Here is a 15,258-nt window from a genome sequence, read left to right as displayed (position 1 = left end):
ATATACATTAGCGTATCACAGTACAGACAGAAGCCCGAAGGTGGTAACGATCTGTAGTCATGAATTAAATATTAGCTATAGCTTATATCTGCAATGGTAAAATGAATCTGCAAGGCAATAAAATGTTCTATTGTATTCATTTGGTGAAAGTCATGCATTAGTCTATCAGTATCTACTGAATAAACAAGTTCTGTTTCAGAGTTCCTCTCCTCGTATGAGTTGGCCCGTACTTTTCTCTCTGGGAGTTGATGAAATATTCACAACACTGCAAGGTTTGCTTTCTCCTCAGAGAGAGAGAGAGAGAGAGAGAGAGGAAGTGACTGACAAATAGGGAGATACTGAATAGTGGAATAGAGCTTGAGGGAGAGAGGAAAAGGAGAGGGAGAGAGGCACAGCAACTTCTATCTAGATCAGGGGTGTCAAACAAATTTTGCCATGCCGCATTTGGTCTTCACTGAGGTACAGAGGGCCGCACTTAAAATTGGTTATAATATTTCCTTGCCATCAAAATGTCTTAAAATTAGTCCCATATCTATCACTGTTGGAATTTTCTATGCTCCCTGACTGTCAAGCATTCATTAGATGACTGTTAGAAGAGACTATAAATGTAGGTCATTATCATTTCTATAAGTTTTAATTTAGTTTTAGTTGTTTCAATGTCAATTGAGATTGTTCTTCCCAAGAAAAACAGTATTTGTATTTTTTTATGATCAACTTCATCCCATTTCCCGTATTTCCATGTGACCCGTACACTTCACAATTCCTGTCTCTGCAGAAAGGTCAGCCAGGGTCACAACCTGCTGGCCCCACCCCCTCTCCTGCCTGTCAAGGGGACGGACAGCTGGGGGCTGTGGTCCTGCACACCCTCCCCTGGCAGGTGACACGGCGTAACGCGGCGCTGAGTGCAGGTGAGTGATCAAAGTAAATGTTTAAATATGTTAGGGGAAACTCCTACCTACAGTTGAAGTCAGAAGTTTACATACACTTAGGTTGGAGTCATTAAAACTTGTTTTTCAACCACTCCACAAATTTCTTGTTAAAACTATTGTTTTGGCAGTCAGTTAAGGACATCTACTTTGTGCATGACAAGTCATTTTTCCAACAATTGTTTACAGATAGATTATTTAACTTATAATTCACTGTATCACAATTCCAGTGGGTCAGACTAAGTTGACTGTGCCTTTAAACAGCTTGGAAAATTCCAGAAAATGATGTCATGGCTTTAGAAGCTTCTGATAGGTTAATTGACATCATTTGAGTCAATTGGAGGTGTACATGTGGATGTATTTCAAGGCCTACCTTCAAACTCAGTGCCTCTTTGCTTGACATCATGGGAAAATCAAAATAAATCAGCCAAGACCTCAGAAAAAAAATTGTAGTTCATCTGTACAAACAATAGTACGCAAGTATAAACACCATGGGACCGTGTAGCATGTATACCGCTCAGGAAGGAGACGCGTTCTGTCTCCTAGAGATGAACGTATTTTGGTGCGAAAAGTGCAAATCAATCCCAGAACAACAGCAAAGGACCTTGTGAAGATGCTGGAGGAAACAGGTACAAAAGTATCTATATCCACAGTAAAACGAGTCCTATATCGACATAACCTGAAAGAGCACTCAGCAAGGAAGAAGCCACTGCTCCAAAACCTCCATAAAAAGCCAGATACGGTTTGCAACTGCACATGGGGACAGAGATCATACCTTTTGGAGAAATGTCCTCTGGTCTGATAAAACAGAAATAGAACTGTTTGCCCATAATGACCATCGTTATGTTTGGAGAAAAAAGGGGGAGGCTTGCAACCCGAAGAACACCATCCCAACCGTGAAGCACGGGGATGGGAGCATCATGTTGTGGGGGTGCTTTGCTGCAGGAGGGACTGGTGCACTTCACAAAATAGATGGCATCATGAAGAAGGACTACCGACGTAATCTGCCTGAGGGTTTTTTTAAACTGGCTCTTCTGTTGCGACGTCCCCTGAATGCCCATCTGCTAGCTGCGGCCCGCTAGCTAGAGCATATCGGACTGTTAGCTGAAGAGGCCCGTCGGACAAATTCTTTGGCCACTATACCTATTTTGCCAATTGGCCTGGACCCTCTTACCACACATAGCCCTGCTGATCCTTCACAACTGGTCTGCCGACGTAACAGCACGAGGGGGCTACAACAGACTTCTTCCGCCGCGACGTCCCTCTAAGGCCCTTCTGCTAACTTGCTATCCCCGGCCCGCTAGCTGTCTGAATCGCCGTGTCTCCAGCCTGCCGAGCTACTCACTGGACCCCTACGATCACTCGGCTACGTATGCCTCTCCCTAATGTCAAAATGCCTTGTCCATTGCTGTTTTGGTTAGTGATTATTGCCTTATTTCACAGTAGAGCCTCTAGCCCTGCTCAATATGCCTTAGCTAACCCTTTAGTTACACCTCACAAACATGCGGTGACCTCACCTGGTTTAAATGATGTTTCTAGAGGCAATATCTCTCTCATTGTCACTCAATGCATAGGTTTACCTCCATTGTATTCACATCCTACCATACCTTTGTCTGTACATTATGCCTTGAATCTATTCTACCGTGCCCAGAAACATGCTCCTTTTACTCTCTGTTCCAAACGTACTAGATGACCAGCTCTTATAGCCTTTAGCCGTACCCTTATCCTACTCCTCCTCTGTTCCTATGGTAATCCAGGCCCTGCAGTGCCTAGCTCCACTCCCATTCTCCAAGCGCTCTCATTTGTTGACTTCTGTAACCGTAAAAGCCTTGGTTTCATGCATGTTAACATTAGAAGCCTCCTCCCTAAGTTTGTTTTAAGCACTGCTTTAGCACACTCTGCCAACCCGGATGTCCTAGCCGTGTCTGAATCCTGGCTTAGGAAGACCACCAAAAACCCTGAAATTTCCATCCCTAACTATAACATTTTCCGACAAGATAGAACTGCCAAAGGGGGTGGAGTTAGCCTGCAGAGTTCTGACTTACTATCCAGGTCTGTGCCCAAACAATTTGAGCTTCTACATTTAAAAAATACACCTTTCCAGAAACAAGTCTCTCACCGTTGCAGCTTGCTATAGACCACCTTCTGCCCCCAGCTGTGCCCTGGACACCATATGTGAATTGATTGCCCCCCATCTATCTTCAGAGCTCGTGCTGTTAGGTGACCTAAACTGGGACATGCTTAACACCCCGGCCATCCTACAATCTAAGCTAGATGCCCTCAATCTCATACAAATTATCAATGAACCTACCAGGTACAATCCCAAATCCATAAACATGGGCACCCTCATAGATATCATCCTAACCAACCTGCCCTCCAAATACACCTCTGCTGTCTTCAACCAGCATCTCATTGATCACTGCCTGCATCCGTAATGGGTCTGCGGTCAAACGACCACCCCTCATTACTGTCAAACGCTCCCTAAAACACTTCAGCAAGCAGGCCTTTCTTATCGACCTGGCCCGGGTATCCTGGAAGGATATTGACCTCATTCTGTCAGTAGAGGATGTCTGGTTATTCTTTAAAAGTGCTTTCCTCACCAACTTAAATAAGCATGCCCCTTTCAAGAAATGTAGAACCAGGAACAGATATAGACCTTGGTTCACTCCAGACCTGACTGCCCTTGACCAGCACAAAAACATCCTGTGGCGTACTGCATTAGCATCGAATAGCCCCCGCAATATGCAACTTTTCAGGGAAGTTAGGAACCAATATACACAGGCAGTTTGGAAAGCAAAGGCTAGCTTTTTCAAACAGAAATTTGCATCCTGTAGAACAAACTCCACAAAGTTCTCGGCCACTGTAAAGTCCATGGAGAATAAGAGCACCTCCTCCCAGCTGCCCACTACACTGAGGCTAGGAAACACTGTCACCACTGATGAATCCGCGATAATTGAGAATTTCAAAAAGCATTTTTCTACGGCTGGCCATGCTTTCCACCTGGCTACCCCTACCCCGGTCAACAGCCCTGCACCCCCCATAGCAACTTGCTCAAGCCTCCCCCATTTCTCCTTCACCCAAATCCAGATAGCTGATGTTCTGAAAGAGCTGCAAAATCTAGACCCCTACAAATCAGCCGGGCTAGACAATCTGGACCCTCTCTTTCTAAAATTATCCGCTGAAATTGTTGCAACCCCTATTACTAGCCTGTTCAACCTCTCTTTCGTATCGTCTGAGATCCCCAAAAATTGGAAATCGTCCGTGGTCATCCCCCTCTTCAAAGGGGGAGACACTCTAGACCCAAACTGCTACAGACCTATATCTATCCTACTCTGCCTTTCTAAGGTCTTCGAAAGCCAAGTTAACAAACAGATCACAGACCATTTCGAATCCCACCGTACCTTCCCCGATATGCAATCTGGATTCCGAGCTGGTCATGGGTGCACCTCAGACACGCTCAAGGTCCTAAACAATATCATAACCGCCATCGATAAGAGACAATACTGTGCAGCTGTATTCATCGACCTGGCCAAGGCTTTCGACTCTGTCAATCACCACATTCTTATCGACAGACTCAACAGCCTTGGTTTCTCAAATGACTGCCTTGTCTGGTTCACCAACTACTTTTCAGACAGAGTTCAGTGTGTCAAATCAGAGGGCCTGTTGTCCGGACCTCTTGCAGTCAATGGGGGTGCCACAGGGTTCAATTTTCGGGCCGACTCTCTTCTCTGTATACATCAATGATGTCGCTCTTGCTGCTGGTGATTCTCTGATCCACCTCTATGCAGACGACACCATTCTGTATACTTCTGGCCCTTCTTTGGACACTGTGTTAACTAACCTCCAGATGAGCTTCAATGCCATACAACTCTCCTTCCGTGGACTCCAGCTGCTCTTAAATGCAAGTAAAACTAAATGCATGCTCTTCAACCGATCGCTGCCCACACCTGCCCACCCGTCCAGCATCACTACTCTGGACGGTTCTGACTTAGAATATGTGGACAACTACAAATGCCTAGGTGTCTGGTTAGACTGTAAACTCTCCTTCCAGACTCACATTAAGCATCTCCAATCCAAAATTAAATCTAGAATCGGCTTCCTATTTCGTAACAACGCATCCTTCACTCATGCTGCCAAACATACCCTCGTAAAACTGACTATCCTAACGATCCTCGACTTCGGAAATGTAATTTACAAAATAGCCTCCAACACTCTACTCAGGAAATTCGATGCCGTCTATCACAGTGCCATCCGTTTTGTCACCAAAGCCCCATATACTACCCACCACTGCGACCTGTATGCTCTCGTCGGCTGGCCCTCGCTTCATATTCGTCGCCAAACCCACTGGCTCCAGGTCATCTATAAGTCTTTGCTAGGTAAAGCCCCGCCTTATCTCAGCTCACTGGTCACCACAGCAGCACCCACCCGTAGCACGCGCTCCAGCAAGTATATTTCACTGGTCACCCCCAAAGCCAATTCCTCCTTTGGCCGCCTTTCCTTACAGTTCTCTGCTGCCAATGACTGGAATGAACTGCAAAAATCAATGAAGCTGGAAACTCATAACTTTAAGCACCAGCTGTCAGAGCAGCTCACAGATCACTGCACCTGTACATAGCCCATCTGTAAATTGCCCATCCAACTACCTCATCCCCATACTGTTATTTATTTTGCTCCTTTGCACCCCAGTATCTCTACTTGCACACTCATCTTCTGCACATCTATCACTTCAGTGTTTAATTGCTATTTTGTAATTATTTCGCCACTATGGCCTATTTATTGCCTTCCCTCCCTTATCCTACCTCATTTGCACAATGTATATAGACTTTTTCTATTGTATTATTGACTGTATGTTTGTTTATTCCATGTGTAACTCTGTGTTGTTGTTTGTGTCACACTGCTTTGCTTTATCTTGGCCAGGTCGCAGTTGTAAATGAGAACTTGTTCTCAACTAGCCTACCTGGTTAAATAAAGGTCAAATAAAAAAAGGAAAATTATGTGGATATATTGAAGCAACATATCAAGACATCAGTCAGGAAGTTAAAGCTTGGTCGCAAATGGGTCTTCCAAATGGACAATGACCCCAAGCATACTTCCAAAGTTGTGGCAAAATGGCTTAAGGACAACAAAGTCAAGGTATTGGAGTGGCCATCACAAAGCCGTGACCTCAATCCTATAGAAAATGTATGGGCAGAACTGAAAAAGCGTGTGTGAGCAAGGAGGCCTACAAACCTAACTCAGTTACACCAGCTCTGTCAGGAGGAATGGGCAAAAATTCACCCAACTTATTGTGGGAAGCTTGTGGAAGGCTACCCAAAACATTTGACCCAAGTTAAACAATTTAAAGGCAATTGAGTGTATTTAAACTTCTGACCCACTAGAATGTGATGAAATAAATAAAAGCTGAATTAAATCATTCTCTCTACTATTATTCTGACATTTCACATTCTTAAAATAAAGTGGTGATCCTAACTGACCTAAGACAGTGAATTTTTACTAGGATTAAATGTCAGGAATTGTGAAAAACTGAGTTTAAATGTATTTGGCTAAGGTGTATGTAAACTTCCAACTTCAACTGTATATCTTAGTTAAGGGCAACTTGTCTATCCTCTAGTGCTATCAAGCAGCGGTTGGAACCAAAACGATTTTTCAATCATTTGTTCTGAACAGAACCACTATTTTTTAGTTCCGTTCCAGTGTTCTGACCAAGGTAGTTAAAATATATATTGGTGAAAAGGGGAAACTTTAAATATATATATATATATATAATATATATCAGTGATTAGATTTCTACTTCCACAAATGGTTAAAAATGTGCATCATTTCACAATGGATGATAAAGTTATATTCTATTCAATAGGCGAGCTGAGGCGAGCACGGCAGAGGGGCGAGGTGGGCGATGGGGACGGCAGTGTAGGTGCTGCCCCCCGGTCTCATAGAGCAGCGGGGTGTGGGGGACGGTTCGAGCATCGCCATGCCAGCCAGCAGCGGACCATTGCAGAGCAGAGGATGCTCCTCAGGGAGCAACAGAAGCAGATCGCACGCCTGCAGGAGGAGCAAAGCATGATGGGACTGAGGCAGGAGGCCCAGACAGCCACCCAGATCGCTGTCCCAGCATCCCCAAGGCCCAGAGGGATGACCTCTGACCCCAAAGAACCCAGGTTGGTCCCTCTTCACATTACCATGGGAACCCAGGTGAGGAGAAGAGGCACACAGGTTGCCAATGTGGGGTGTGTCTGACCTTAGCCCGTCGTTATAGGGCCGGGTAGGGCCTGTTTTTCCATCAATAACTAGGGTACAGGTAGGGCTCGAGTATCACTAAATTGATCACTAACATTTTGAAGCTGAGCTATTTGCTCCTGCTTGTCTTATCTGACTAAGATCATAACATGGTGTCACAAGTGCTTCAACCTCGTCAAATATAAGACAGGAGAGATTATTTCACAAAGTTTAGTGTGACGAAAAGTAGCTTACAGCCACTGCTCTCTCATGTCTCATCATTGAGGAGAGCAGCCCAAGCGGAGCCGTTGCTATGGATATTCACCCACTCAGAGCCACCATGAGCAGAGTGGAGCAGCGTGCAGGGAGTGAGTGACAGAGCAAGCAGCGTGCAGGGAGTGAGTGACAGACAGAGCGGAGCAGCTAATGGATTTAGTTATAAAGTTATTTCTGATTTTTGGCAGGACCGGGCTTTACATTTGGCAGAAGCAATCTGGCCTGGGTAGAATAGGGCCTGAATGTCGCGGGCCTGGGTAGGTTAGGGCCTGAATGTCGCGGGCCTGGGTAGGTTAGGGCCTGAATGTCGCGGGCCTGGGTAGGTTAGGGCCTGAATGTCGCGGGCCTGGGTAGGTTAGGGCCTGAATGTCGCGGGCCTGGGTAGGTTGGGGCTTGAATGTCGCGGGCCTGGGTAGGTTAGGGCCTGAATGTCGCGGGCCTGGGTAGGTTAGGGCCTGAATGTCGCGGGCCTGGGTAGGTTAGGGCCTGAATGTCGCGGGCCTGGGTAGGTTGGGGCTTGAATGTCGCGGGCCTGGGTAGGTTAGGGCCTGAATGTCGCGGGCCTGGGTAGGTTAGGGCCTGAATGTCGCGGGCCTGGGTAGGTTAGGGCTTGAATGTCGCGGGCCTGGGTAGGTTAGGGCCTGAATGTCGCGGGCCTGGGTAGGTTAGGGCCTGAATGTCGCGGGCCTGGGTAGGTTAGGGCCTGAATGTCACGGGCCTGGGTAGGTTAGGGCCTGAATGTCGCGGGCCTGGGTAGGTTAGGGCCTGAATGTCGCGGGCCTGGGTAGGTTAGGGCTTGAATGTCGCGGGCCTGGGTAGGTTAGGGCCTGAATGTCGCGGGCCTGGGTAGGTTAGGGCCTGAATGTCACGGGCCTGGGTAGGGCTCGGGCTTAAAAGCCAATCGATACCAATGCGGGACTGACTAGAAATGACAGTTTCGCTTGGACGGAATGACGTGTTAAAAGTGGCTGATTTCCGTCATAGGTCATAGGACCCAAGGGGATCAGCAGCACTCGCATTGGTAGATCAACATTTAGTATGCAGCAAACATGAATTGGTACGAAAGCTCATGACTTGTGGACACTCCTCCGCTACTTGTAGGCAGCTAAGTGTTCTCGTTTTGAAGGCTGTATAAGGCTTTTACATCGTGCTCACGTCTGAAGACGAGACATTATCCTGGTGTAGGCTTGGGTAGTAGTGATTTATATTATACTACCGAACACTCAAGTGTAGGAGTATGAAACATTTAGTTACACATGGAACTCGTTTGCGGTAATTCTCTCATGAATTAAGTCATCAGCAGAGGATACGCAGAGGATTCATTTTATTAAAACAACACACCACTTCCCCTTGAGAATAAAACTCAGGCTAATTAGAGATTTACTAAGGTAATAAACGTGATGCTCTATGGTAAACGTGATTTACTATGGTAATAAACGTGATTTACTATGGTAATAAACATGATTTACTATGGTAATAAACGTGTTCTGCCCCCTGCATATTACTCCAGGCGTGAGAACATGTCTGCTGAAGGGTTCACTAATTAAAAGTTAATTGACTGATAAGAACACGATGTCCTCCTCACTACCATTCAGATAAAACAGGAGATACCCTCTTCTTGTACCCTCCCTGCAAACAAAAACAAGTCCTTAGAATGCCCCCTGTGTGCAGGGCTGGTTGGGTCAGTCTGGTAAATTGGGAATAGAGTAGATCGATATTAGAGAGTGAATATTTAATGTGTGTTTCTGGGTGATGTTCTGTGTTTCAGGGCTGGAAGAGTCGCTCGGGGGAACGATGGCCGTTCCCCGGCCTCCAGGAAACCAGCTGTCCGTCAGCCATGTCGTCATCCCACCGTCATGGGTCAGTCAGCACATTCACCTCCATGTTAAACTCTGAGTAGAGCTAAACTACACACACACACACATCGCTTCCATATGGTTGATCACACAATGGTCTGACTATGTTGTCGTGGAGAATAATAGGAAAGAGGATAAAATGTATTTCATGTCCGTGAGTCGGATGTATAGTGCCGTAGCTGTATAGAGCTGTAGCTAGCGTACATGGAGGAATAAAGAGTCTCTTTTACTCTCGTTGCCTGAAGTTTCCTATACATAGGAATAGAAGGGCTGTGGCGAGAGCAGTGGCAAGGCCTGTAGATACTCTCTCTCACACACGCTCTGTCAAACACACATTCTCCTTTGGAACAACACACCACAGAAATGTACAGTGCATTCGGAAAGTATTCAAACCCCTTGACTTTTCCCACATTTTATTACGTTTCAGCCTTATTCTAAAATTGATTAAATTGTTTTTTTCCCCCTCACCTCTTCACACAATACCCCATAATGAAAACGCAAAAACAGGTTTAGACATTTTAGCAAATTTCTTAAAAATTGTAACAGCAGTCTTCAAGAATGGACCAAGGCGCAGCGGGAATGTGGATACTCATAGTTTCTTTAATAAACTTAAGTAAAGCATCCACAGGCAAAAACAATAAATAATACTCACGACGACAGGAACAGTCTTGAAGGCACACAAAACGCAATGCAAGAACAACTACCCACAACCCCAAAGAAAAACACACTACTATATAGGACTCCCAATCAAAGGCAACTCAACACACCTGCCTTCAATTGGGAGTCCAATCACCCACACAACATTAAACACACACAAACCCCCTGCCACATCTTGACCAAAACTAACACAATTACGCCCTCTGCTGGTCAGGACGTGACAGTAATAAAAAACTGTACCAGTCAAAAGTTTGGACACATACTCATTCCAGGGTTTTTCTTAATTTTTTACTATTTTCTACATTATAGAATAATAGTGACATCATCAAAACTGAAATAACACACATGAAATCATGTAGTAAACAAATCTAAATATATTTTACATTTGAGATTCTTCAAAGTAGCCACCCTTTGCCTTGATCACAGCTTTGTATTCCTGGCATTCTCTCAACCAGCTTCACCTGGAATGCTTTTCCAACAGTCTTGGAGGATCTAAAATATGAAATATATTTTGGTTACTACATGATTCCATGTGTTATTTCATAGTTGATGTCTTCACCATTATTCTACAATGTAGGAAAAACCCTTGAATGAGTAGGTGTGTCCAAACCTTTGACTGATACTATAAGTATTCAGACCCTTTACTCAGTACTTTGTTGAAGCACCTTTGGCAGCAATTTCAGTCTCGAGTCTTATTTGGTATGATGCTATAAAGCTTGGCACACCTGTATTTGGGGAGTTTCTCCATTCTTCTCTGCAGATCCTTTCAAGCTCTGTCAGGTTGGACGGGGACTGTCACTGCTCAGCTATTTTCAGGTCTCTCCAGAGATATTCGATCGGGTTCAATTCTGGGCTCTGGCTGGGCCACACAAGGACATTCAGAGACTTGTCCCGAAACCACTCCTGCGTTGTCTTGGCTGTGTGCTTAGGGTTGTTGTCCTGTTGGAAGGTGAATCTACGCCCCAGTCTGAGGTCCTGAGCGCTCTGAAGCAGGTTTTCATCAAGGATCTCTCTGTACTTTCTCTCTGTATCTTTCCCTCGATCTTGACTAGTCTTCCAGTCTCTGCTGCTGAAAACATCCCCACAGTATGATGCTGCCACTGTAGGCATGGTGCCAGGTTTCCAGACGTGATGCTTGTCATTTAGGCCAAATATATAAATCTTGGTTTCATCAGACCAGAGAATCTTGTTTCTCATCGTCTGAGAGTCTTTAGGTGCCTTTTGGCAAACTCCAAGTGGGCTGTCATGTGCTTTTTACTGAGGAGTGGCTTCCGTCTGGCCACTCTACAATAAAGGCCTGATTGGTGGAGTGCTGCAGAAATAGTTGTCATTCTGGACGGTTCTCCCATCTCCACAGAGGAACTCTGTTAGGTCTGTCAGAGTGACCATCGGGTTCTTGCTCACCTCCCTGACCAAGGCCCTTCTCCCCTGATTGCTCAGTTTGGCCGGGCGGCAAAAACTTCTTCCATTTAAGAATGAAGGAGGCCGGTGTGTTCTTGGGGACCTTCAATGCTGTAGAAATATTTTGGTACCCTTCTACAGATCTGTGCCTCGACACAATCCTGTCTCTGAGCTCTACGGACAATTCCTTCGACCTCATGGCTTGTTTTTTTCTCTGACATGCACTGTCAACTGTGGGGCCTTATATAGACAGGTGTGTACCTTTCCAATTAATTTAATTTACCACAGGTGGACTCCAATTAATTTGTGGAAACATCGCAAGGATGATCAATGGAAACAGGATGCACCTGAGCTCAATTTCAAGTCTCATAGCAAAGGGTCTGAATACTTATGTAAATAAGGTATGTTTTTTATTTTTAATACATTTGCAGACATTTCTAAAAACTTGTTTTTGCTTTGTCATTATGGGGTACTATGTGTAGGTTGATGAGGGAAAAAATAATTTAATAAGGTGTAACAAAATGTGGAAAAAGTCATGGGGTCTGAATACTTTCCAAATGCACTGTATGTACATTATTAGAAAAAAAGTGCTATCTAGAACCAAAAAGGATTCTTCGGATGTCCCCATAGGAGAACCCTTTGAAGAACCCCTTTTGGTTTCAGGTAGGACCCTTTCCAAAGAGGGTTTTACAGTATATGGACCCCAAAATAGTTCTACCTGGAACCAAAAAGGTTCTCCTATTGGTCTCTCTCTCTCTCTCTCTCTCCCCTTCTCAGCCATGGAGGAACGTGCTCATCAGCGAGTGGAGCGCAGGAGGGAGGTGGAGGAGCTGAAGAGAAAGAAGGAGGAGGAGAGGCTGGTGAGAAATGTTTAGGCCAGTGGGGGATATGGAATAGTTTGGTGTTGTTCAGATAGGTCTTTAGAGGCTGGGAATTAGAGAGGCTATTGAAAGTTATTGAGGACAATTAAACTGCTTGCAGGGGAGTGTGTGCGCGGTCCACTGGAGAGTTTGGGGAAGTGTGATATGTAATGCTTCCTAGCACACTTAAACTTTCTTCTTTTCTCAGGCCCAGCTGAAAACAGCAGTGAAGGAGAGGCAGAGGGAGGAGGAGGATGAGAAACGTAGAGCAAGGGAAAGGAGGAGGGAGGAGAAGAGACAAGAGAGAGAGGTGACGCAATGTTTACAGTGGAACTGTGCTGGGGACAACTTTCAAGTTGAAAGGCGTATTTGAAAAAAAGCTTCCACTTCACTGAGAGTGTATTTAGTTCTTTAGATCCTAGATCAGCACTCCTACTCTGTGACGCTTGATACATACGGACCCAGATATTATTTCTTGCCATCACAGGGACAGTACAGAAACACATACTGAACAAAAATATAAATGCAAAATCTAAAGGGTTGGTCCCATGTTTCATGAGCTGAAATAAAAAGGTCCCAAAAAGCTTTTCTCTAAAATGTTGTGCACAAATGTGTTTACATCACTGTTAGTGAGCATTTCTCCTTTGCCAAGATAATCCATCCACCTGACAGGTGTGGCATATCAAGAAGCTGATTAAACAACATGATCATTACACAGGTGCACCTTGTGCTGGGGACAATAAAAGGCCACTCTAAAATGTGCAGTTTTGTCACACAACACAATGCCACAGATGTCTCAAGTTTGGAGGGAGTGTGCAATTGGCATGCTGACTACAGGAATGTCCACCAGAGCTGTTGCCAGATAATTGAATGTTAATTTCTTTACCATAAGCTGCCTCCAACATCGTTTTAGAGAATTTGGCAGTACGTCCAAAACGGCCTCACAACCACCGACCACGTGTAACCACGCCAGCCCAGGACCTCCAGATCCAGCTTCTTCACCTGCGGGATCGTATGGGACCAGCCGCCCAGACAGCTGATGAATCTGAGGAGAATTTCTGTCTGTAATAAAACCCTTTTGTGGGGAAAAAACTCATTCTGATTGGCTGGGCAGTGGCTCCCCAATGGGTGGGTCTGGTTTACCTAGTCATGTGATATCCAAAGATTAGGGCCTAATGAATTGATTTCAATTGACTGATTTCCTCAGTAAAATCATAGAAATTGTGCATTTTATATTTTTGTTCAGTATATATACACATAGATGTCATTAACACCCATGCAATAAATAATAATAACATAATATACCGTTAAACGTCTGTCCCTTTTAATAGCCGGGCAACGGCACACATTTGAGCACATAAACACCGGGTCTAAATTATAAAAAATATATATATTTTAAATTAATTGTTTACGAGGATACCATGAATTGTTTGAGGTTTAATGTTTGATTTGTTATATTAAATCATTTAGCAATGACTCGATAATTTTTAAATCCTCAGTTTTTAAATCGCCAGTAAGAAATTGCTAGCCATTGGCTGCTAACAGCTGAGAATTACCAGCAAACCTGCAAGCACAAAAACAGTCAAACTTTGGGAGTACAGACCCACAGAAGTTGTCCGATCGCCCTCTAGTGGTGAAAGTAATAATGGTCAAATGCACAGTCAGATGAGGATAATTATTCTGTCATGGAAAAGTACATTTTTTTCCTGAAACAAAGCCATACTAACACAAAAGAAATGTAACAGTAACCACATTTCCATCCACAGTTTTTATGCAAGTTATAACGTATAAAACAAATCTAATAATCACAACAGCTCTGATGAAACAGGAAGTTTCAGTACAACGTTGTAAATGCAGACAGAAAGATGGTGAGATCTATGTGTTGGTAAAATTCATTATGCGAGAAATGGCGGTGGGAACGCCTTAATGCGCAAATATTGAGTCACACGATGATGTGGTGTGTGGTCCTCCCACTACGACTCTGGAAACCAAACAGTTTATTAGGCTACAGATTAAATCAATTAAAATGCTGAAAGTGCATGGTGAAGAGCTTGATGTGCTTTTCATTCTGGTGACATGATGATCTATGCTTGACTGCTGTTTGACTAATAGAAAGCCATAATAATCTCATGGTGTAGACTAGACAACCCTCACAGCCTACCTGCACTGTATCTGTGAGCTGTTGGCTAGAGCGCAGGTGCCAAGACCAGAGTAGGCACATTTACTATTTAACACAGTTTTTGTGACAAAACAATCGCTAGAGTTGAAAATGCGATGGAAACACAATGAACATTCAATTTTTATTCTCTTAGATCTGTAGTGATGTTTTGATGGTAGCTGTTCAAAGCAATGATGCAATGGTTGGTCAATACTGTGTGTGATAATGTTGGCCTTACATCCCACTGACAAAGCTTGGTGGTCAGATCTAACTGGACATTTAGAAGCTCTTGAAAATGTGGTTCCTAGCTCTGATACTAGCAGCTTAATCACAAACATAAAACAGAGCCATGTGTGCATAAAGCAGCTACACAGTAAGTACCTGTGTGTGTGTGTGTGTGTGTGTGTGTGTGTGTGTGTGTGTGTGTGTGTGTGTGCGTATTCAGAGGGAGCAGGAGAACCAGTGCAGGTTGGAGCGAGAGCAGCAGCTCCAGACCCAGGCCCAGCAACACTACCACAGAACTCTTTTACTACGGCGAGGCCTGGAGCCATGGAAACGCCTAGTCGCCCAGAGCCAAGCCAACATTCAGGTAATCACTGGCGCTGTCGGCCTCGACCAATCAACTGGCCCCATGCAGGGTCTGCACAGAGAGACTCAACACACACACACTCTCCCCTAGAGTCACATAGCTCAGGACAGCCAATCAAACACAGCAGACACCATATTGTATTCGCTTATGGGAGCCCATCGTATCCAATGATGACTTCCATTTCAGAGTTAACAGTGAATTCTTTGGTGGCTGTAGAGTCCAATCTGAGATCCACAAACTTTATTACAGGTGGGGCATGTGCAGTCTGTGTTGGCGGGGACAGGCATGGTAGTAGGTCTCAGTCTGTATGTCTCAGTCT

At 44.7% G+C, this 15,258-nt stretch overlaps 1 protein-coding gene across 1 annotated transcript in view; it reads left to right on the top strand.

Annotated features, from left to right (window-relative positions):
* The window catches only part of LOC106590475 (coiled-coil domain-containing protein 191), a 37,582-nt gene that overhangs the window by 7,301 nt on the left and 15,023 nt on the right, over positions 1-15,258 (top strand). Inside the window, exons 10-15 of the mRNA XM_014181545.3 lie at positions 776-908; positions 6,784-7,084; positions 9,187-9,278; positions 12,110-12,192; positions 12,401-12,502; positions 14,796-14,939. Of these exons, the coding sequence (XP_014037020.2) occupies positions 776-908; positions 6,784-7,084; positions 9,187-9,278; positions 12,110-12,192; positions 12,401-12,502; positions 14,796-14,939 (855 nt within the window). The remainder of the gene's footprint in view (positions 1-775; positions 909-6,783; positions 7,085-9,186; positions 9,279-12,109; positions 12,193-12,400; positions 12,503-14,795; positions 14,940-15,258) is intronic.

Source organism: Salmo salar, chromosome 29 (assembly GCF_965601325.2).
Source record: "Salmo salar chromosome 29, fSalSal1, whole genome shotgun sequence".
NCBI lineage: Eukaryota > Metazoa > Chordata > Actinopteri > Salmoniformes > Salmonidae > Salmo > Salmo salar.
The sequence above is the reverse complement of the archived record's forward strand: the minus strand, read 5'-3'. Positions and strand labels throughout refer to the sequence as shown.